Source organism: Psammomys obesus, unplaced genomic scaffold, assembly GCF_907164565.1.
Source record: "Psammomys obesus unplaced genomic scaffold, mPsaObe1.curated_primary_1811, whole genome shotgun sequence".
Taxonomy (NCBI): Eukaryota; Metazoa; Chordata; class Mammalia; order Rodentia; family Muridae; genus Psammomys; species Psammomys obesus.
Genome location: NW_026585895.1, coordinates 30,693,479 through 30,717,112, shown reverse-complemented (window position 1 = coordinate 30,717,112; position 23,634 = coordinate 30,693,479). Strand labels below are relative to the sequence as shown.

At 41.1% G+C, this 23,634-nt stretch overlaps 1 protein-coding gene across 1 annotated transcript in view; it reads right to left on the bottom strand.

Annotated features, from left to right (window-relative positions):
• Positions 1 to 23,634, bottom strand: part of Neb (nebulin) — a 192,214-nt gene that overhangs the window by 84,235 nt on the left and 84,345 nt on the right. The window contains exons 63-75 of the mRNA XM_055600265.1: positions 16,388 to 16,699; positions 15,757 to 15,960; positions 14,813 to 14,917; positions 11,181 to 11,288; positions 9,832 to 10,143; positions 8,366 to 8,569; positions 6,601 to 6,705; positions 5,716 to 5,823; positions 4,078 to 4,389; positions 2,822 to 3,025; positions 1,663 to 1,767; positions 1,420 to 1,527; positions 319 to 630 (exon numbers count right to left, since the gene is read on the bottom strand). Coding sequence (XP_055456240.1) covers positions 319 to 630; positions 1,420 to 1,527; positions 1,663 to 1,767; positions 2,822 to 3,025; positions 4,078 to 4,389; positions 5,716 to 5,823; positions 6,601 to 6,705; positions 8,366 to 8,569; positions 9,832 to 10,143; positions 11,181 to 11,288; positions 14,813 to 14,917; positions 15,757 to 15,960; positions 16,388 to 16,699 — 2,499 coding nt within the window. The remainder of the gene's footprint in view (positions 1 to 318; positions 631 to 1,419; positions 1,528 to 1,662; positions 1,768 to 2,821; positions 3,026 to 4,077; positions 4,390 to 5,715; positions 5,824 to 6,600; positions 6,706 to 8,365; positions 8,570 to 9,831; positions 10,144 to 11,180; positions 11,289 to 14,812; positions 14,918 to 15,756; positions 15,961 to 16,387; positions 16,700 to 23,634) is intronic.

Below are 23,634 nucleotides of genomic sequence, written 5' to 3'. Positions count from 1 at the left end.
GCGCTCATTCCGCTTTAATCCTGTGGGAAATGATTCACATACTGGTTAGTGTTTTGGAGCTGGCGATAACTATTTTAAAATGTTCAGATTTACTGTATCTGTTTGATTTGCCAGAAATTACAAGTGACATGAAAAACGCTGTTTGGAAATGTAAATAGATGGTCTTGGCAGGGCTTTTCATCTCATTATCAACAGTGTGACTAACGCTCTTTCCTGGGCTGTGTGTAGCCCACATACCTGTACCCAGAGGCCCTGACTGAACAGCTAACAAATATCCCATCTCTTTGCTCCCTCTTCCCCTAAGTTCCTGTTACGTACATTGCTCTGCAGCTCGTAGGCCTTCTTTGCTTGAATGATGTCATTTTGATCAGGCAGGCAAGTCCAGTTGTGCAGGAAGTTGCGGTAGTCCACATCGCTGACCAGCGTCTGGCACTTCTTGGCCAGCACCAAGCCCAGCATGTCCACTGGGCTGCTGAACTTGGTCTTCCACTTCTGGAATTCCTTCTTGTACTCCCTGTCACTGTGAATCTTTCCTGCGTTCATGGCACACATGATCCTCGGGTCATCTTCAACGCTCTGGGCTCCAATGTGGTGGCCTTTCTGTTTTTCATAGGCTTCCTTGTATTTGTACTAAAATGCCAGAAACAGGTTCAGAATCCCAGGTTTAGGTCACATGAAATGCAAAGGAATTTCAAACCTCATCTTTCTGACACCCCAGTATAATGTTTATACTTTTCTACTGTCATGAAAATAACTGGGCTGAAGAGATGGCTCAGCGGTTAAAAGTACTGGCTGTACACCAAAAAAAGGCACCAGATCTCATTATAGATGATTATGAGCCACCATGTGGTTGCTGAGAATTGAACTCAGAGGTGGCTCAGAGATGGTTAAGAGCTCTGCCTACTCTTTCAGATGTCCTGAGTTCAATTCCCAGCAACCACATGGTGGTTCATAACCATCTATAATGAAATTTGGTGCCCTCTTCTGGTGCATAGGCAGAATACTGTATATGTAATAAATAAATAAATCTTAAAAAAAAAAAAAGAGTACTGGCTGCTTCTTCCAGAAGACAGGTGTTATTCTAATACCTACATGGCAGCTCATTAGGGAATCTGATGCCCTCTTCTAGCCTCCTTGAGCATGACATCCCTATGGTGCACAGACATACATGCAGGCAAACATACACATAATATAGAATACATTAAATTTAAAATGCAGTAATAACTGGTACATATCAATTGATGATATCCTCATCACTGAGGACTCTCCTTGCAGCAACTCAAATTCTAAAATTCTGAGAAACAAGCGGGAGAGGTCTGGGAAGATGCATGCAGCAGCAATTGCAGAGTGGTCCACTAGGCAGAATTGTGGGATGCTCAGCACTACAGAAAGCACAGGATCAAAAGGGAAGGCACTCACATCACTAGCAATGTCCCTGGAGGCCTTGGCACTTTTGATGGAAATGGCATCCTCTCTCAGGTCATAGTCCTTCATCTTTGATTCATCCCATCCCTTGGTATATAGTTTCTAGGTAGAAAAAAAATACAAAATGAAGCTGTTTTAGAAACCTAACGGACCACTCCCAGAGAATTCACTGTTAAGGTGGAAAGGCATTTTAATGACCTCTACAAAGGCTTAGACAATACCGGGGACATCTCTTACCTGGCTGATATTGGCAGAATTGCTCTTGGCCAGCAGGATTTCGGGAGTGTCTGGCATGACGTGGATGGAGGTTTTGTCGGCATCCCATGCTTCTGTGTATAAATGCTGTGGAAAGGGAGGAATAAAGCCCTCTGCTGTAGCCAGTAACGTTACAGTGACTCTCAAACAGGACTCATAGTTTACTACAAACAAAGCCTTGGTAAACTGTAGAACACGGCAACATAGAAACACTACAGAGTGGCCTGAGAGCTCCCGCCAACCAACATGATGGTCTCACTATGACTGTTTCATCCAGCCAACCATGGTTTTCCTCCCAGAACTTCTGGGGGAGCATCTGATTGCACATCTGCAACCTGTAGCCTGAGTGCTCTTGAGAAGGGCATGCACTCTTCACGCTCCTGTTTAAAGGTGGATAATGGTATTTTTTGGTGACTGTTAGAGATTGTAATATCTAAAGCGCTTGAGTCACAGTAGATTGTCTCTGTCTCTGTGTACGTTCTTCTTGATGGCTATGGTGTTGTATAAATTAGCTTGTGGAGTTTTATTCTGCAAACTCTGGAATTTGCTCTCCAAGAGGTAATTTCTAATTCTCTCCTGAGGGCTCATTCTCACTAAAGACATCCGTGCAGGGTTAGGGGAATTCATGTCAGTTCGATTCAACCTAAAATGTGTAAATGTACCTACTAAGGATCTACAGATTTGGTCAAGGATGAACAGAGAGCTGGGACTCTGCAGAAAATAATCTTCCTATCTTGTGTCACAATACTGCAGCAAGCAACAGTGACAGCTCAGTTTCAGAAGTGGATTTTTCACAGCCTAAGTCAGCAGAGTGAAAGAAGCAACTAAGCTGTTGCATGAAACACAGACCAAGAAAACCAGAGGCCTGTGTCTGTTCCTCCTGGGCCGGTACTCCAGGCAGGGACAGGTCATAGTGTAGGGAGGTCAGCTCAGGCTCTGCTTTCACTGTACACACGGTTAGAGGGCCAGTGGCAGAAGAGCACAGGGAGCTAGCTAGAATTCCTGATGTCATCCTGCGGGAGGCTGCGGAAGTGAGCCCTTTCCCGACTGTCGTTCCCTGGCTCACCGGGCCACCTCCCACCTCACAGGCTAAGTCCATGGGAGGCCTGACTCGGGTGGCAGAAGACCATGAAGGACCTACCTTGCTCATGGTGATGGCATTATTTTTTGCCAGGACAATTTCTGGGGTGTCCGTGACACACGTGAACTTGAGCTGGTCCGCAGGCTGGCGATACTTCCTGTCGCTCAGGATTTCACCTGCTCTCTTCACCTTTTCCACCTCTACAGAGCCAAGGGGAACCCACCCGATGCCTCTCAGCCACTCAAGGTCAGCCTTGTAAACAGCCTGAAAACAAAGTGCCAAGCATTCAGACATTACCTAGTCATCTTGGCATCTGGCTTTGACTTAAACACAAACAAATCGTAATGAATCGTACTTTTGTACAATTTTAGGAAGATCTACAATTGTTTAAAATGCTTGATCAAACACCTTGACCCTGAGGTTGGCTGGTATTTGCAGTTTTTTTCTAAGACCCATTAAATCTGTTCCACATTTGATTTCAGTGATGCGAAATAACATTAAGGAAATTACTGCCTGACTTCTGGAGTGAGGTGCTTGCTGTCTGAAGTGATTCCCATACCTTTCCATGTGGGAATAATAGCAACATAGTGGGCTCCTATCTTGCTAACAGTGACCATCACAGATAACTACATGATAGATACAGGGTGCATACTACTGATGAGTAAATGTACTTTCTTGTGCAAATACTAGTGTTTTCACATGATTTTATGCACATGCTTCTAAATAATTTTTTTCTTGTATTTACTCTAAGCCTTTTGTCTTAGAATTCATTTTGTTTGTTGAATTTAAGTAATCATCTATGAGAAAACTCTTCTTATAAGCAAAGGCAACCTTTTGTTTTTATGGTTTTTGAAGAGCTTTTTTTCCCTTATATTTTTATAATACAATTACTTTTATAATTCTTCCAAAAAAACAGCTATTTAGTCAGAGCCCAGCCAAATCAAGAAGCGCCTCCTGCAATAAGGGAGTGTCTGCATGGCTACAGCGCACCTGTTGCTGACATCAAAAGTGGCTCTTGTGTTTTCAGGTCCTTATATTTTGCTAATTATTATATGTATGGCTGTAATTATTTAATGTGTTAACAAAAAAGTATGCATATTACCACAGCTCAGCTTTTGTTTAATATTTTTACAGTCATTCTCAGTGTGATTGTTTCCTTTGGGCTCAATGCTCATTTTATGTATTTTATAATATTGTTTTGGAAAGGGGTTCATGGGTTTTTATCAGACTTCCCAGAGATCTCATGACACTGAAAATTTAGGATTTCCCTGCTAAACTGTTTGAACACATAGCTGAAGAATATTAGGCCCACTCACATCACTTTGCAAGTCATAGGCCTTCCGTGCCTGAATGACATCATTCTGATCAGGCAGGCAGGTCCATTCATGTAGAGGATGCTTGTAGTCTATGTCGCTAACAAGGATCTGGCACTTCTTGGCCAGCACCACCCCCAGCATGTCCACTGGGCTGCTGAACTTGGTCTTCCACTTCTCAAAGTCCTTCTTGTACTCCCTGTCACTCTGGATCTTGGCCACATGGATGGACCACATCATCTTGGGGTCATCCTTGATGTTCCGGGCTCCGATGTGATGACCCAGCTGTTTGCGGTAGCCCTCCTTGTACTTGTACTGAGGAAAGAAAAGGTATGTGAATCTGACCAAAAGAACACATACTGCTTCTGTGTATCTTCCTATTATCGGCAAAACAGAGGTGAGTATTGCCTACTCTGTTTATAAAAGAGGATCCTGATGGCCATAGTCCATGCTTATAGCAGGACTGAGCCTGGACTGCATGGCTTCTTGTCTTTTGTATTCCCCCTTTCTCTAAACTATACTACCAAGCACACATTGAGTTTCTTAACAAATAAAGATATAGTATTTTTTTATCCATTAACATTAAGATTATTTTATAATATCTTTCTTGTTGTTAGACTCTGGAATGAATTTCTTGGTCGAGGACACATATCACATATAGGTAGAGTTTAAATATCACGGAATTATTCTCCTTATTAGCCTGTCAACATTACTGAAGTTTTGCCAATAGAGAGTCATGCATTGGGGTTAGAATCTACCTGCTTTTAAAGTTCAAAAGTAATATATCACGGCCCACTTTATTGTGAGTCAGAGAGAGGGTACCCCTACTCAGCAGCTGAGAACCCAGTGATGATTAAAGAAAGATCAGTTTAAAGTTTGGGACTGGGATGGGGAGACAGTTTGTGTTTCAAGGATGCACAGAACACAGACACTCTCTGAGGTGTTTCTTATGCGCAGAAAAGGAGAGAAGAGGTAAATGGCCGCTGAGAAGTCTCACTTGCGTCACAGTCTATTGATTATCATTAAGGACTTCTTACAAGAGAAGTTCACTGAGAGTTACAAAGGATGAAAACAAACAAACAAACAAACAAACAAACCAACTCTCTGCACCATGCCCACCAACCAGCCATGTCCTCCATCCAACCTTCTTTCATGTGACAGTAAATACGTGGAAGCAACAGGGAAAAAGAAGATTGTACCCACAGTGGCGCATTTACCTGTAATGTCAGTCATTTTAATTTCATAAACATCTGGATTAACTACTGCTCAGCGTCTGAGGTTCAAAAACAAACTATGGCCCGGGACACAGCTCAGAGGCGCAGTCATCACCTACTTTGAGCAAGACCCTGGGTTCTATCCTCAGTACCAGAAAACAAAAGGAAATGAATCAGTAGGTCTTTAAAAAAAAATGCTGTTTTAAAAAAGCGATGGTCTTTACCTGACTAACAGGCACGATGGGAAGGGTGGGTTCAGGTCCTTCCTTCCACCCCCACCCACAACTTCAGCTTTGTGTAGAAGGGAGCCACTAAAGAGGGTTGAAACTTGGAAGTGCAGGCAAGTTCTGGCAAGAAACGCTCTGAAAACTTCCATCTGACAACGTTTTAAAGAAAGAAACACTTCTTAAAAAAAAAATCAACTCACATCACTAGCAATCTCTCTGGAGGCCTTGGCTGCTCGGATGGGAATGGCATCCAGGCGCATATCATAACCCTGCTTCCTGGCCTCTTCCAGCGACAGTCTGTAGAGTTTCTGTGGAAAGAGTTCTTAGTCACCGCTCCCTTCAGGAGAAAGAACGCTGATTTCTGTTATTTTTTTTTTTTTTCTGTCCTCATTTCAGCTACTGAAACGAATCCCCTAGATGTGGCGGTGGTCCCTCATATAAGTGGGGGCAGGCAGTCGCCTACACATACCTATCTGTGTATGTCTTCCTTTTCATGTCCTGTAAAAGCTCAGGCTGCCCTGGACCTTGTTATGTAGCCCAGAGTACGTTCAAACTCACGATCCTCCTGCCTCACGCTTCCTTCTGAGTGCTGGGATTTACAGACATGGCCTACCTTGCCTGACCATCCTACACATTTTAAATCATCTCCAGGTTGTTTATGATACATGATACAATAGAAGTCTATGTAAATAGTTTCATATGATTCAGGGAATTATTATAAAAATAAAAAACCCTGCATATACTTTCGGAACAGGTACAGGAGTATCTTTAGGCTAGGGATCAATCTATAGGTGTAGGACCACACTTGTAGCAGCTGACTACAGGGACCTTGTTCCCACCGCTGACCCGAGGGAAGGCTTTAGAGGAGTGGCACTGTGAGGCTGTTTCCCCGTAAGCACCCTGCTTCCTGACTGACAACCGAGGATTGGCCTTCTTTGTGGACCCACCACAGAGCCAAAGAGTAAATCAAGGGTGAACTGTCTCTTTTGCTAACAAGGTCAGTTACAGGGCAGGTAATAAATTAGTCAAAGCATTTAACTAAGGGAAACATTACAGTCCCTCATTTTGCCTCTCTGGACACTCACATCACTGTAGTTTATCCTGTTGAGTTTGGCCAGCATGATTTCTGGAGTATCAGGCATGACGTGGATGGTCTTCTTGTCATTGTCCCAGGCTTCAGTGTACAAGCGCTATTAAAAACAGGAGAAACATGATTTCAGTGTTCACAGAAATTATCTCTTTGATAGAAAGTAGAACTAAATTTATTAAAGCTACTTTCCTATGTTCCTTACTGAAAATTTATAAACAAACACTTTATTAAAATATTCAACAGTTCTACAAAGAATAATTGGGTTGTGGTATTTAAAAATAAATCTGAGAAAGAATTATTTTCTCATAGCATTTGTGGTTTCTTTGTATTTTTTGAGACAGGGTTTCTTACAGCTCAGTTTAGCTTCAAAATCATTACATATAACCTTGAACTCTGGATCCTCCTGTCTCCACCTCCCAAGTACTGGAATTACAAGCACGGGCCATCATGCCAGGCTTTATATATAGTATGTATGTGTTTATTTCAAATTCATTCTTTGAAAATGTCATAAGTATCCATGGGCTGGCTAGTTTTATGTCACCTTAATACAGGCTAGTGTCATTAGAGTGAAGGGAACCTTAATTTTGAAACATCACTGTAGTGGCTGGTTTTGTGTGTCAACTTGACTCAAGCTAGAGTCATCAGAGATAAAGGAGCCTCAGTTGAGGAAATACCATCATGGGATCCAGCTATAAGGTATTTTCTCAGTGGGAATCATAGTGAGGAATGGGGGAGGGCTCAGCCCATGGTGGGTGGGGCCATCCCTTGGCTGATTGATGGTCCTGGGTTCTATAAGAAGGTGGACTGGGCAAGCCATGAGGAGCCAGCCAGTAAACAGCACTCCTCCTTCGCCTCTGCACCAGCCCTTGGCCTCCAGCTTCCTGCCCCACTTGAGTTCCAATCCTGACTTCCTTCAGTGATGAACAGCAATGTGGAAATATAAGCTGAATAAACCCTTTTCTTCCCAACTTGGTTTTTGGTCATGGTGTTTTGTTGCAGCAACAAAAACCCTAACTAAGACAATCACTATAATAAATATATTTTAGTAGAGAAACATTTACATTAAAACAGGTAATCTAAACTCAGAAAAAAAAAAAACACTTCTCTTAATATGTAGACTCTAGTTTATACGTGTGTGTGTGTGTGTGTGTGTGTGTGTGTGTAAGGGAGAGGGAGGGAGAAAGAGAGACAGACAGAGAGAGGCAGAGAGAACTGGCAAGATGGCTAAGTGGGTAGGAGTGATTGCTTCCAAGCCTGATAACCTGATTTGATTCTAGGGACTCATACAGTGAAAGGAGAAAACTGAATCCCATAGGTTGTCATATGACCTCCACATGTATGTCACAGCACACACGTCTGTATGTATGCATGTATGTATACATACACGACATAAGTAAGTAAATAACTAATTAAAATGTAATAGAGAATATCAATGAGTGTAAATGTAGGCAAAACCTTCAAAAACTAGAAAGAAGGCCAAGAAAGGCTAAAAAGTGTGGAGGAGATAAATGAGGGGATGAAAAAGGAACACACACCACACAAAAGCAGAACAGAGCCTGGGGGGAGTAAAATAGGAAGGGCTGTGGGGCAAAGGGGTGGGAGAGATAGGAGGGAGCTGCCCAAACACATTCAATATGCTCATTAAGTCATTTAAGAGGCACAATAGGCCTCACAGTAGTCTTGGAGGCGCAACAGCACTCCAGGCTTTGTCCTGCCCTGTGGTGCCTCTTGATGCTTCATGGTAGAGAGTGAAGGCTCACCTTGTTCATGTTTATTGCGTTGTTCTTTGCCAACACCTGCTCCAGCGAGTCAGTTATGCTGGTGAATTTCAGTGTGTCTGGACGCTGGCGGTAGATGTTATCACTTAGGATCTCAGTGGCCCTCTTGGCTTTGACAACTTCCAAGGAACCAATGGGGACCCAGCCAATGCCTTTCATCCATTCAAGGTCTGCCTTGTACAGATTCTGGAGACCAACAGGTGAGAAAGATGTATGAACTATCCTTTTGATTCATCCTAAAACATATACTCAAGAAACAGGGATGCTGATAACAGCCAGGTATAGGTGGAAATGTGCTCAATATATAATATATACATTTACAAATACAAAAACCTTCAAAAATTAATGAAAAAAAGGAATACGATTTCTCCTGAACAGATAAAGCTGTCAGCATACTCAGACTCCTGGTCCCTGACTAATACTGTTAAACCCTCTGAAGATTTTTTTCTTGAACTTTTTTTTTTTTAAAGACAATGTTCCTATCCTTAAGAATTTTACAAGATCTTTCACAGAGAACCAGTATTCATTAAACCTTGGGAAATGAGTTCTAATCATCTCAAATAAAACCATGAGAGCTGACCAATGCCACAAAACATGGCAATCACTTAACTTCCATCTCTTTAAAAAAAAAAATCACAAAATATCAAGTGAGTAAAGGAAATGTGCTGATGTAGAGATATTAGGTATTGATCTAGTTTATTCCTGAGAGGATAAGCTGTTAATATAAGATAAATGGTTTTGAAAAAAAAAGAATATCTTCCCATTTTCCTGTAAATTTAAAGTATAGACTTTCATTAAAGTAATATAAAACAACACACTTTTATTCCCACTCTTTATTACTCTGCCAACATGTGTTCCTGCTCTCTTTTTACTTTTATTTTGTTGACCAAAAAGTCACTAGTGATGATTTTCTTTCTTTCTTTCTCTTTCTTTTTTTTTCTTTCTTTCTTTTCTTTCTTTTTCTTTCTCTTTCTTTTCCTTCCTTTCTTTTTCCTTCCCTTCCTTCTTCCCTTCCTTCCTCCCTTTCTCTCTCTCCCCCCCTTCCTCCTCCTTTCCTTTCTAGACAGAGTCTCGTAGCAGAGCTGGGCTTGAAAACTTACAATGCAGCTAAGGCTGGCCTTGAACTCCCAATCTTCCCTGCCTCCACTTCCAAGGTTCTGGGATTACAGGTATGAGCCAACACAGCTGGGTCAGCAGTGTTATTTTGAGGGCTAAGCTTTAGCTGATTCACACAAAAGAAGCCTGGATCACGAGGAGGCGCATTGCTACATAGTGTTGATAGTACTTCCTATTTCACGAATAACCTTTGGAGGGATTTCCAATGAGAAAGTCCTTTCAGACATTCTTTGCATACTTCTAGGGACATACAGATGCCAGAGCCTTGACACCAATCAGAATCTCAGACATTTGTCACTGAAATGTTTTTATCCTGCACTGGGAGTACTCACATCACTCTGGAGGTCATATGCTTTCCGAGCCTGTATGACGTCATTCTGGTCTGGCAGGCAGGTCCATTCATGCAGCAGGTGTTTGTAGTCGACGTCACTGACCAAGGTTTGACATTTCTTGGCCAAAACAATGCCAAGCATGTCCACTGGGCTGCTGTACCTTGTCTTGTATTTCTCAAATTCTTTCTTGTACTCACGGTCACTCTGCACTTTGGCAATGTGGAGGGACCACATCATCTTGGGATCATCATGGATCGCTCGGGCGCCAATGTGGTGGCCCAGCTGCTTCCGATAGGCTTCTTTATACTTGTACTGAAAAAGACACAGCCCAGGGTGTAAGGGAGGAGGAGGAGGAGGTGGAGAGGACCATGCCCTGCCACTCCTGTGAGAATGCCCTCTGTGAAATGCCCTCTGTGAAAAGGTCCTTCTAGCAAGATACTGTGATGCCATGTCGTGGGGCGAGAAGAACCCCACTATTCCTTCCATAAGTTCAGAGACTCATATGCTGGCAACAACTGAGCAAAAGGGAACACTGAAGGAGGCTGTCAATCATAGCCACAAGCCAATCCAGTGTCGGAGAGCTCCCACCTGCCAGCCTGTTAGATGGCATCCTTGTGTGTGTGCTTACATGCTTTCTTTTCCTTGAAAGGTAGAGAAATAAAGCATGTATGTTACTCAAGCTACATATGCCCTGAAAGAGCATAATGAAACCCAGGGGACAGTTTTGAAATGGACAGTTTCTGCTATTTAATAGGTGTAGAGTTGTGGTTTCCTAAAATGAGAAAGTTATAAGTAGAGACATTTTGCCTGACAGTGGGAAAATGCTGAATCATCCACAACAGTTACTGAGGTCAGGTTCACTGTTTCTGACCATAACTAAAAAGCTTTAAAAGCCTGTGAAGATGAACACTGCTTTTCCTTTTGGGTAACTTGAAACATGTCCAGGAATCTGTTATATTCACTTTAAGAGTGCAGACATGATGATTCTGCAAACCTCAGAGCAAAGGGACCTTCAGCCACTGGCTATCTTCTGCGCTCCTTGCTGTGTGGGCAAACCCAGATAAGCCTATTTCATTTTTGGCTTCATTGTCTTGAGTTACATGAGACCTCAAGAGCATCTAGATACTAGTCCATCTGCCTTTGAGGCATCTGCTCTATTTAACAAAGACAAGAGGCAAGATCAAAGGAGCACAGAGCAGTGTAGACCATGAGCCTGGGCTCATGAGTTACCCACTATCCCACCTCTACTGCGCCAGGTGGATGGTGGCTAAGGGAAGTCCTACAGTACCATAGAAATGTGATTCCCTGTGCCAGGGGCTGGTATGACTGGTTACAGGGTCAGCTCTTACATCACTAGCAATGTCCCGGGAAGCCTTGGCAGCCACGATGGGAATGGCATCGCTCCTCAAGTCATAGCCTTCCTTCTTAGCTTCTTCCATGGCCTGGCGATAGAGGCTCTGGGGGAAGAAGACAGACACTTTTAGATGTAAAGCTCATGTTCACTTGAAAACCACAAATTTTTTTTTTGGGGGGGTGTTAAAAGGGGACAGCCCTTGGACATAGAACTATGCAGTCTTAACCAAATCAAATCAAAACACAACAAAACAAAAAGGATTTTTCCAAGCTATTAAATTAAAGGGAAATTGCACATTTGGTAAATTGGAGCACCGCATCTTCTCACACAAATCCTTACATATTTTAGACACTAACTAGTTCTCGTTGGTGTTTAAGTCAGTCAGCACTTGCTCCTTTCATAAGACAGCCAAGAAGAATAACTCCAAATTTGAAATGGGAACATTTTTACCTGACAGTCAGAATCATTATATAACTGTACAATGTATAGTCATTGTATAATACATAACAAAGCACTATAACCATGTGTTCATAATCAAAACCATGCTGCAATAAGACTGGGTGACCGTTTCTAAAAGTCTCTGTCAATATTTAATTGTTCTAGCAAACTGGTCTCAACTGCTGGAAATCGGTAGCAGATACCAGGATAGCAGATACCAAAAGACTTATGAGTAAAAAAAAAAAAAAATTCTATTGGTTTTTGAACTGAGAAAATATCACTTATTGTTTCTGACAGAAGACTTCTTAAAAATTTCTTTGTTCACAAAAACTTTGACCAATTTTGTGTCCTTCTGAAATTGTGTAGACTTTACGGTCACTTCTAACAGTGGTCATCAATAAATCAAAACCAACACTCTGTCTGATCTTACAAAAGTATCTCCTGTAGCCCAGGCTAGCCTGGAACGTACAGTCCTGCGACCCTCGTGTTCCTTGATGCTGAGTGATATGTAGCAAAATACTTTAATAAAGCAATTTTAATTGTAAAGAGTAAAAAGTTACTGGATCTCTTAATGAGATGTGTTACTTAGAGAAGCTGAACTGTGCCTTGAATGAAAGGAATCTGATGGGTACTGATGGATTAAATTGTCTGGCTCCAGAGTTTTGTTTCCATGCTCTCAGATTTACAGTGCTGTGCGGGTGACGCACGTGTGCCTTTTGCTTTTAAAAAAATGTATTTATATAATCATATTTGGGCAAATATTTTAGTGGATGTTTTGGCATGTCAGAATGGTATTTACCTCTTTTGAAAACCTGTAAAACACTTTAAGACAGGGTCAACATCAGTGAACATGCAACGTTTGCCATGTTTGTGTTTTTCTCCTATACTCTTTGTGTGTGTGTTGTATGTATTTTCTTTTTTATTTGCTATATTTCTCTATAAATAATGACCACTTTACTAATAAAAATTAAACCAAATGTAGAGCTCTACAGCTTTTAAAAATGTTTTAAATTAAATTATTCAACCAATTAAAAGAAAATTATAGACAGCACAAACTTCGCTCCTATTTTTTTCTTTTACAAAAGATTTACGTAATTTTTATTTATGGGCATGTGTATGTATCTGTGTGGATATATGTCAAGTGTGTATGGGTGCTAGAGGAGGACAGAAGAGGGCATCAGGGCCCCTGGAGCTGGAGTTACAGGTGGCTGTAAACTAGTCTTTGTGGGGTTCTGGAACCTGCCCTCTCTTTGGCCCCACATTATTTCTTTTATAACTGGAAAATTATATTCTCCACTTTTATATCTTCACATTCCAGAATAAATAATTACGTATGCTCTCATAATACAACTGGGAAAATGTTCTAGAACCACTTCATCAAGGTGCTCAAGTCAGATTTCTTTAATTTTTTCCAGCATTTGAAAGAGGCCTGGTGTTTTGAGACAGAAAGTATTTTCATTATCTCCAAGGCAGTATTCTAAAGCTTATTTTGGGAGCTCACCTATGCAATGAAACTAGAATATAGCTACATGAGAATATAAGAGAAAAAGCCGAGATGTGTTTGCTGTGCTTATGTTCATGGAGGGAGCTGTGAGATGAAGGTGCTTGGTAATGACTTTCAAAGTCATTCAAGTGGGCCATTCTGAAACCTCATCTTCAGAGAACAGAGGTTGAAGAATTAATCTTGACATTTAAAGAAAGTAAATCCAATTGGAAATTTTAGAATTAAAAAAAAATCCCCATGTATTCTTACTAGTCTAAAGGGAAAATCTACTTCATCTTTCTTTATAGCAAAGAACCTCATCACAGCCCAGGATGGAAGCCAGCTCCATCTGCCTTAGGCTCAGTGAGCCCAGGTTCAGCAGAGAAGCCTGCCCTAATGTGGCTAAGCTGGGGCTGGTTGGATATTTCTGGTGGGTCTTTCCTGTGATGCTAGAGGAAAGAAAATGTTTCATTGATTTGTCTTTGCTATATGATATAAGAGGCATGTTCTTTCTTTAGGTCTCTGTTAATTGCAAACAGATGTGATTAGTACAGATGAAATAATAAACTTGATCAAGTCTTCAGAGGAAAAGCTTAAGATTTCACTATGAATAATAAAAAACGTGGTCCTTTAAAAATGAAAAATGTAATAAATTGAAAAATGGAAAAATGTAAAAAATGTAATAAATTAGTATACTTGAATCTATCAGATAGATTCTTCACTTGGGCAAGAGCAATCAAGTAAGAGACTACTTATGCAGTAATAATTCTGCACTGCAAAGATCATTATTTTTCTCTAATGTATCTAACAAACTTCAATAACAAGAGGAATTTGATTCATTGCCTTTAGGCAAATTTGAAAATGATGAATTAAAAAACTCTCATTTGGATCTTGTTAATAAACTTTGTTACTTTAAGCATATTAAATACATTTAATTTTCATGGTAACTTGAGGGTAAAAGCAAGGAATTAAAAATTATTAATCAACTATTTGACACTAGTTCCCATTTTACCCATGTTACAGATTTCACCTCATTTTGTCATCACAAAAAAAGTTTCTAGATATTTTTGTGGACGAGGTAACTGAAGAAAACAAGCATACAGAATAAACTTCAAAACAAGTTCTAATTTAATGGACAGCATGATTCCTTTGGCTGTGTGTGTGTGTGTGTGTGTGTGTGTGTGTGTGTGTGTGTGTAGACAAGCACATGCCACAGCACACTTTCGGAGTCAGAGGACAACCTTGAGGGTCAGTCTTCACATTCTATCCTGTTTGGGACAGGATCTTGTGTGTATGCTTGGCTAGCTGGCCTGGGGAATTCTCAGAAATTCTTCTGTCTCTATCCATATTTTTCACTAGTTCTGGAATTAAGATACTCTGTCTCTATATGGTTTCTTGGGATCTGAACTCAGGTCATTATGTTTGTCTGGCAAGTACTTTACCCAAGACCCTGTCTTTCTAGCTCGAGCAATAATTACTGTTAATTGAAGTAATAGTTTATTATTTGTTGACTGTGAGGGCTGATATCTTCTTGTCTGTCCTGTCAGAAGTAAGATAATGAGTATAAAAAACAAAACTAAGTAGAGTGGACAGCCAACATGACTGTGATGAATGAAAGTCTAATGTTCCTACATCAGCAATAACCCATGAGGACAGATGAAGAAAAAGATATGGTTGAAGGAAATCGAAGGGACGATTAGTCTCACCTCACTGTAGTTTATTTTATTTTGTCTGGCCAGCATGATTTCAGGCGTATCAGGCATAATGTGGATTTGGGTCTTGTCTTTATCCCAGGCTTCTGTGTACAAGCGCTGTGAAAGAGAAAACAGTAAAATCACAAAACACAACAAAACGAAGCATTTTAAACAGGAGTTTTAATCGAGTTCATAAGCATATTGAAAACTGGCCTCTTTGCCTATGGTGCTGTGTATTTTGTTTACACTCTTTTCAATCCCTGTGATTTTATATGATAACTACTAAAAGTAAATATAAATATATTAATACGAGAAAAATGTACAGACAAGCAAATATATACACTGTTACCAGGTCACTCAAAATCCAATTAAAATTGCATAATCAAGTATTTCACCAGCATCTTTATATAGCCATATACTTACTATGGCTATATTATAGCTCTTTCCACAAGTTTAAAGAGAGGAGATTCAATACAAACAATATATTACGCTAATAGACTTAATAGACTTAAAATATGTTGAGCCCCAAATGGCCATTCTATTTTAATATTTTTAAAGTTTCAATCATGTGCATGCATGTGGATCTTTGTGTGGGTGTGAGCACATTAGTGCAAGGGCTCATGGTGGCCAGAGACATCAGATCCCTTGAAGCCATACTTACAGGCAGTTATTAGCTGCCTGGCATGGGTGTTAGGCACATATTTGGTTCCTTGGCAAGAGCAGTAGGCACTTTGAACTGTTGAACCATCTCTCCAGCCCCAAGAAATCCCAGTTTTAATGCTGACCATGTCACAAAGATCTAGATAGTAAAGCAGATATTCTAGCCGTATTTGAAATTTTTATAATAAGGATTTGTAGAACTCACTAAGTCACTGTACTTCGGGTCCGAATTTAACTGGATAAAATACAGAGACTAACTTACTATTTGTTCTGCCTTGCTTTTCCCCAGACCTCACCTTGTTCATGTTGAGGGCGTTGTTCTTGGCCAGCACCTGCTCCAGAGAGTCTGTCACACTGGTGAACTTGAACTTGTCTGGAGGCTGGCGGTAGATGTTGTCACTCAGGATCTCTGCGGCTCTCTTGCACTTGACCACGTCCAGAGAGCCAATGGGGACCCAGCCAATGCCTCTCATCCACTGGAGATCTGCCTTGTACATGTTCTGGGAAGTGGAGAAGGCGGCAGGTGTTATCACCAAGGATCTCTGTGTTGGTCTTATGCTTGGTCACACCCAGAGATCCCATGGGAACCCAGTCATTTCCACTCATCCAATAGGAGATTATGAATGTTCTATAATCCAGTGAGACTCAATACAAAAGTGAGTGCTGCTGAACCTGAACCTGAGACAGTTGGTCTCAAGAAATAATGACTGGAAACTTCAAGCTTTGCATATATCTTTCAAAATATGAAGGCAAAATTATTTCATCTTATAGAATAATGCTCTCCTTTAAAAAAAATAAGAAAAGGGCATTTAAAAAAAAACGAGGAGCAGAAATAAGATACATCAGCTCTCTGAGGGATCTAGCTAATCTTAAACATTATTATGAATTACTACCATAAATGTGACTCCTACAGATCTGAGCACTCACATCGCTCTGGAGGTCATAGGCCTGCCGGGCATGGATGACGTCGTTCTGGTCAGGCAGGCACGTCCACTGGTGTAGGTAGTTCCTGTAGTCCACGTCGCTCACCAGCGTCTGGCACTTCTTGGCCAGCACCACCCCCAGCATGTCCACTGGGCTGCTGAACTTGGTCTTCCACTTCTCAAAGTCCTTCTTGTACTCCCTGTCACTCTGGATCTTGGCCACGTGCATGGACCACATCATCTTGGGGTCATCCTTGATGTTCCGGGCTCCAATGTGGTGGCCCAGCTGCTTCCGGTAGCCATCTTTGTATTTGTACTGAAATGAAAATGGTCATAAAAAAAAGTTAATGGAATGGGTTAAGAGTATTATCAGTTTCTTGTTATTTTTAAATTGCCAGTATTTGCTGAGAAATAAAGTTATATGGATATTTCCCTATCACTACTCTAGACTGTGGTTTAAATGCATAGCACAGCAACACTCTGGTAGGAATGCAGGCTAAACTATCCTATATCTTGTATTCATCAAATCTGTGGACATAAAGGCAGTAACACTTTTTAAAAGATGTATCAGAACCATATACTGCCTTCTCTTCATCTTTGGTCAGTAAAACCACTAACCAGAAATCTTATTTGTGATTTCAGTAATGCTATTTATTTATTCATTTATTTATTTATTCATGTGAGTGTTCTATCTGCATGTACACCTGCATGCCCTAAGAGGGCATCAGATCCCAGTATAGATGGTTGTGAGCCACCATGTGTTTGCTGGGAATTGAACTCAGGACCTCTGGAAGAGCAGACAGTGCTCTTAACCACTGAGCCATCTCTCCAGCCTCAGGAATACTATTCTTTAGTTGGTAGATTCTATTTCTTTTCCTACAAGTCCCCTCATCGCCATCGTGAGTCTGGCTCTGCTTTTACTGAGTCTCTTGACGTGGGCAGGACTGCATGTCCATTTTCCTGTGTGTAATATGGCTCAGATGAGACTTCCACAGTGAGAAAATGATATGTACACGAGCAGGCTGATATTTCAGTCATGGTGGGAGCAGCTACCCTGGCGTCCTCCGGTAACAACATTACTAAAATTTTAACATAAAAAAAAATTACTGTAGACTATATTCTACCAAAGGACCTTTTCCTTTTTCAGAGATGGAAGGAGTATTGAAATTCATCATTCTTAGGTTTGTTCACCTTTGTCTTTCTATTTTCATTAAATAATTTGACGGGTGAATTTCAGATCATTTTCAAAGAAAGAGTTGGCGATAATACAGAGCAAGTGTGGGGAAAGGTAGAGTTTCCTGTCGCCTTCTGGGTCTTTAGCTGTTAGACCGTGAGTACAATCAAGTTATCTTCTAGTACCTTCTACGCCTATGAAAGCTACATGATCAAATATAAAGAAGAATTTTCCATAATTCCAGATAGGAACTATGACAGATCATCATTTGATTTTAAACCAGTGGGACCTGGATATCAACCTTTTGGAATAGAAAATGAGCTTTTAAAATAAGACGTTTTTGTGTGATTGATAGTAAGTCAGCAGATGTGTTCTAACAGTCACCTGACTGTATCTTGTCACTGAGTCTACCTCCCTAACTCACCCACATAATTTCCGTGTGCCACTACTCACGTCACTGGCGATGTCTCTGGAGGCCTTGGCTGCTACGATGGGGATGGCATCAACACGCAGGTCATAGCCTTTCTTCTTTGCTTCTTCATTGGCGAGTTTATACAGACTCTACCAAAAGAGAAAAGGGCTGATAGCAACAATATGGAAAGTATCAAGTCATTTCTACCATGTGATTTTTAAAGGACGGAACTGGATACAATCTATGGTCCTGGTGATAGGAAAAAGCAAATGAACTCTAGTCTATTCTTCAAAAAGTATTTAGCTATGTGTCATGGCATATGCTTTTAATCTCTGCACGTGGGACGCTGAGAGGCAGGTGGATTTCAGAGTTTGAGGCCAGCCTGGTCTATAGCCAAAACTATACAGAAAAGCCCTGTCTTGAAAAAAACAAACAAACAAACAAACAAAAAAAACCACACAAGACAAAAACAAAAACAAAAAACCAAACCTCAAACAAACATCTATTTAGTGTCAGAAATGGATGAGATATAGCAATGGGTATTAAAATTTATTTAATAATTTATTAGATGTTTTATCATTATAGATTTATACATCACTTGTAAATTAATGACAAAACTATCGATGAATCCATATTCATATAATTTAGTAATAAATATTGACAAATTATAATCTATACATGCTACCAAGTAAAAAAGAAATGGGAGAACAGTATGTCCAGTATTATTCATTTTACTTGTTCATAAAACAAATAAAAAAATCAACCTGTAATTTAGAATGTAGTGGACAATAATCTTAACTTTAAGATTAGATTATGGTTCTATATTAATAAAACATGTCTATAAAATTGCACATTCCCACGAATAAGCCAGTCACTGGCATTATTCATGGCGTGCATGTTTGTAAAAGAACCTCAGTTCCTTTCCCTCTGACTTTTCTATGCCTTGTTCCTCTCTCTGCCCTGATGGTACACTGATTTGTCTGGCTGTTGGGAATGGGTCTGTAGCATATACAGCCAGCTCTCTCCTAGTATCCAGTCTCCTGCCCTCCCAGACAGTCAACATCTCTAAGCCAAGTGGGGGTGGACTGCCAAGTCTGGCGCAGCCTGGAGCAGGGCAGAGAAACTCGCCTCTGCTGTTCAGTGAGAGCAGGCTTGTTTAGCTCTCTCACATAAATTAATTTAAAATTAAACTAATTTAATTTTAGCAGTTTTTTTTCTGAAGTGGTAGTTTGATTATAGTTTCTGGTCCTTTGTTTCATTTTTTCAATTTTAATTCAAGACCAGTGTGGGGGGAAATGTGCGCATTAATAAAGACTCCTTGCCAGGACTATGAGACTTAGCCAGTTAAAATATAGCGCATTAGCTGAACATGAATATTATTTATTGGTGTAAATAATTAGCCAGTGTTTTATCTGACAAGATGACCCCCTAGAAGTACCGTGAAATACTCCTTGGTCTATTGGTTCACTCTAGGAATAACTTGAGAAACAGTGTGGGTTCTGTTAACTTGCAGAAACCCTTGACATGTAGCATTCAGCCCAGAAACAAAAGGGAATGGGCCAGTGTTTGCATGAAAGAGCCACATTATCGAGTATCCCCATCTCCCACCAGCCTGTACGGGAATCTCCACACGGCTGTGGAAGCCCCCTACCTCGCTGTAGTTGACCCTGTTCTGCCTTGCCAGCACGATCTCCGGTGTATCAGGCATCACGTGAATTTGAGTCTTATCTTTGTCCCAGGCCTCTGTGTATAACCGCTGTAAAAATTAAGGCATTGAATGAAAACCACTTAAGATAGGCACTTCAGAAGTCAAATTAAAACAGGATTATTAAGCTAGATTTAGACAAAAAGGCATTATACTAGCGGTCTGGGTCTTCCTGCTTGTTACCAAGACTAAAACTGAAAACAATGAGGCTTGGTAGATTTCAAGAACAATTTAAAAGTTAAAAGTGACCCTGTCCCCTTGAGGAACTTTGAATTTACTAGCCATTCAAGTGTAAACGTGCATAGGAGGTCAGAGGTGGCTGGGCTCACCTTGTTCATGTTGAGGGCGTTGTTCTTGGCCAGCACCTGCTCCAGAGAGTCTGTCACACTGGTGAACTTGAACTTGTCTGGAGGCTGGCGGTAGATGTTGTCACTCAGGATCTCTGCGGCTCTCTTGCACTTGACCACGTCCAGAGAGCCAATGGGGACCCAGCCGATGCCTCTCATCCACTGCAGATCTGCCTTGTACATGTTCTGGGAAGCAGAGAAAAGGGCAGAAGCTCTTCAGCGAGGGCGAAGAGTAGTGTGGCGAAGATGCAAATGGCACGAATAAGAAAGTGAGATTCTATTGTTTCCATAGGAAGCAAGCATAATGTTTTAGGCAGACAACAGGAACAACTATGCTCAAAAATGACCCATTCATGGTAAATATATGCCAAATATTTAAACTGTTAGGACAGGGACAATCCCAACTAACATCTGTCAGTTGTGTTAATGGATTTTATAAATAATGTACACAGGACAGAATGCCAACGCAGAGCGAGTAGAATCACGAACGGCCTACAACAAGCTACCAGCAGATCCATGTACGGCCTTAGCCACAGGAAACATTCTGCCGCCATCACAATCTTTACGTTCTAAGAATACTGACCAACATGTAAAAATGTTATTAATGAATATATTTTAATGAGAATTAAACATTTGAAGCAATGTGGGTTGGAAAACTATATGTGCAGATTTGGGGGAGGGGTTGGATTGAACTAGATTGTTGCCTTCAGCGCAATTTTTCTTACATTTCAAACTATTTTTCTCAAAAAAAAAAAAAAAAAAAGCTGGACTGTGGTGATGCATGCCGAAAATCCCAGCTCGGGAGGCACAGGCAGGTAGATCTCTGTAAGTTCTAGGCCAGTGTGGTTTACAGAGTGAATTCCAGGACATCAAAGGCTGCACAGAGCGACTGTGCCTCAAAAACAATCAAAACCACTAACCAACTAAACAACAACACAATGAGTGACTTAATGTGACAAGGGACAAATAGTAATAATAGTAATAGTAACAGGAACCCTTGATGTTCCCAGAATGTGGACAGCTACCGTACTGCCCAAGATTGGTGACAGTAAGTGCGCATGTCATTGGTCTAGGGTCTTAATCATTTTCCCACTGAGTTCTCAGGGTACAAGTCTCAGGCTAGTTTCTAGAGACAACTGTCTTGCCAGATGTCTCTCAGTTTGTTTTCATCCATTCCTTTCTGTTAAAGATTTTTATATACCCCATAAGTTTTCAAAAACCACTTCCCAACCATGGCACTGGACCCCGGGTCAGCTAGCTGGGAGAATTTCAGCAGCCTCGGGAACTGAATGGGAAGGATAAACGGAATTTCACAGACGAAGCTTGGGGCTGCCTTGTGCAGGCTGCTTACATGCTTAAAGAGCCACAGCAAGGCTGGCTAGCACAGTCCTTGCTGAATCTGCCGTGAGTGCTTCCTGCAACAAAGACCAACCATCGTGGGAGGAACTCAGTCCAGAAAAGGCACTTAGCAACCAACGGCCAGCAGTCAGTCAGGCTTGCAATTGTATATGATCAACGCTTGTTAAGCGCCTGTTCTTCACAGACCACAGAGCCGGTGGCTACAGAGCTCCGAGAAACAGCCATTAATGTGTAATTATTGCCGATTCATCTCATTCTCCAAAGCTCTCTAATGCTTTGTAATTGCCTCAAATGTTTATAAAATACCCAGTGTTGGGAATGTGCTCTTCGCACCCGGATCTGAGACAGGCATCCACTGCCAATAGATGCTCAGTTTAGTCGTTAGCATCTGACACCCCACACAAGTGGAGCAAATGTCAGGAAAACTGTCCGACAGCTTGCAAACACAGCAGCTGCACCATCTCTTCAGAGTAGCGTGAGTGCAGCACTGTTGTTAGCAGTCTAATGACTAGGACCACCAAGATCCAACAACAAATTCTACAGCAGTGTGTGTGTGTGTGTGTGTGTGTGTGTGTGTGTGTGTGTGTGTGTGACGTGTGTGGTGCTGGAGATTAGATCCAGGCCTTACACACACTAGACAAGCCCTCTACCACCAAGTTACATGTCCAGCCTTCCGGAGTTAATTTTTTTTTTTAAAATAAAAACTTTGCTTTTTCAAAACAGTTAACTTCCTAAAGAATATAAGGAAATATTTTCCTTTTGTAGATCCTTGCTTTACACATTGCTTAATTATGGTCTTGTCTTTTTAAAATTAAGTCTAGTTAGGAAGTGGCATTTTCTTATAAAGATGTCATTTACCAACCAACAGACAGTAGCTTGAATAGGCCCATGGGTTATGCCTAAGGGCTAACCTTTTCATATAGCTTGGAGGCCCTTTTACAGATAGCATACTCACATCGCTCTGGAGGTCGTAGGCCTGCCGGGCATGGATGACGTCATTCTGGTCAGGCAGGCACGTCCACTGGTGTAGGTAGTTCCTGTAGTCCGTGTCGCTCACCAGCGTCTGGCACTTCTTGGCCAGCACCACCCCCAGCATGTCCACTGGGCTGCTGAACTTGGTCTTCCATTTCTCAAAGTCCTTCTTGTACTCCCTGTCACTCTGGATCTTGGCCACATGCATGGACCACATCATCTTAGGGTCATCCTTGATGTTCCGGGCTCCAATGTGGTGGCCCAGCTGTTTCCGGTAGCCATCTTTGTATTTGTACTGAAATGAAAATTCACAAATCAGCCTTCTACTATAAACACTTTGATGTTTGTATAAAATCATGTTAGTTTCATCATAGTTGAACTGAATTTAGCTGATGAGCACTGACTCTAGTCAGCACCCTTTACCTTTGAGACTGTTTGTTGATGTGGTGATGGAGATAGATTCCACACAACATACATAGGTTACCTCAAGCAACCTACGGCCTGGCACTAAGACACAGTCCTGAAGGCTGAAAGCACACACACTGGGGCGGGTAACTCATAGGAGTCAGGATGAGGCCTCTTGAACGAGTGGGTCCTACACACTGAAAGTATGGCAGGAAAGGAATGCATTCGGGAGCATCATGTGTTTATGAAGCCAGAAAGTGTCTGGCTTGTGCAACAAAGGAGATAGTCCATACCAGATTCACACATCCAGTGTTATTAGCAAATTTCTATCATTTTCACAAAGACTGCTTACCTTGGTAAAGTTGCTATAGCAACCTGACTGTTTAAGAGTATGCTTAAGGCCACTGTGTTCTATTTTCACATGCGTTAACAGTATTTTTTTTTTCTTATCGCAAGTTCAATGACTTCAGTGTGGGGCCTAGGCCAGTCACCTCCAGTACATGTTTCCAATTTTAAACATGATTGAGTTAGAAATTACAGATGAATCAGTGGGAAGAGGTATGCCATCACGGGAAGGAATGGATTTGTTTAGTTTAAACTTCACCATTTATTAAGACTGATTTCAGGAAAGCTGTTTGAATAATTCACAAAATGGAGACAAAGGCAGCCTTTACCACATTTGGGTAGAATCTGAAGCTTATGCTAGAAAGCTCTTAGTAGGTTTCTTAAAAATTACTATTTAATTATTTATTATTGCTGGCATGGAGGGGGCTTATATATAAAAAATAAAGTGAGCCCCTCCTAGTATAAAAAACAGTCTTCTTCTATGTCTTTCTTCAAAGACTTGAAGTTTTTTGTTTTTTTGTTTTTTGTTTTA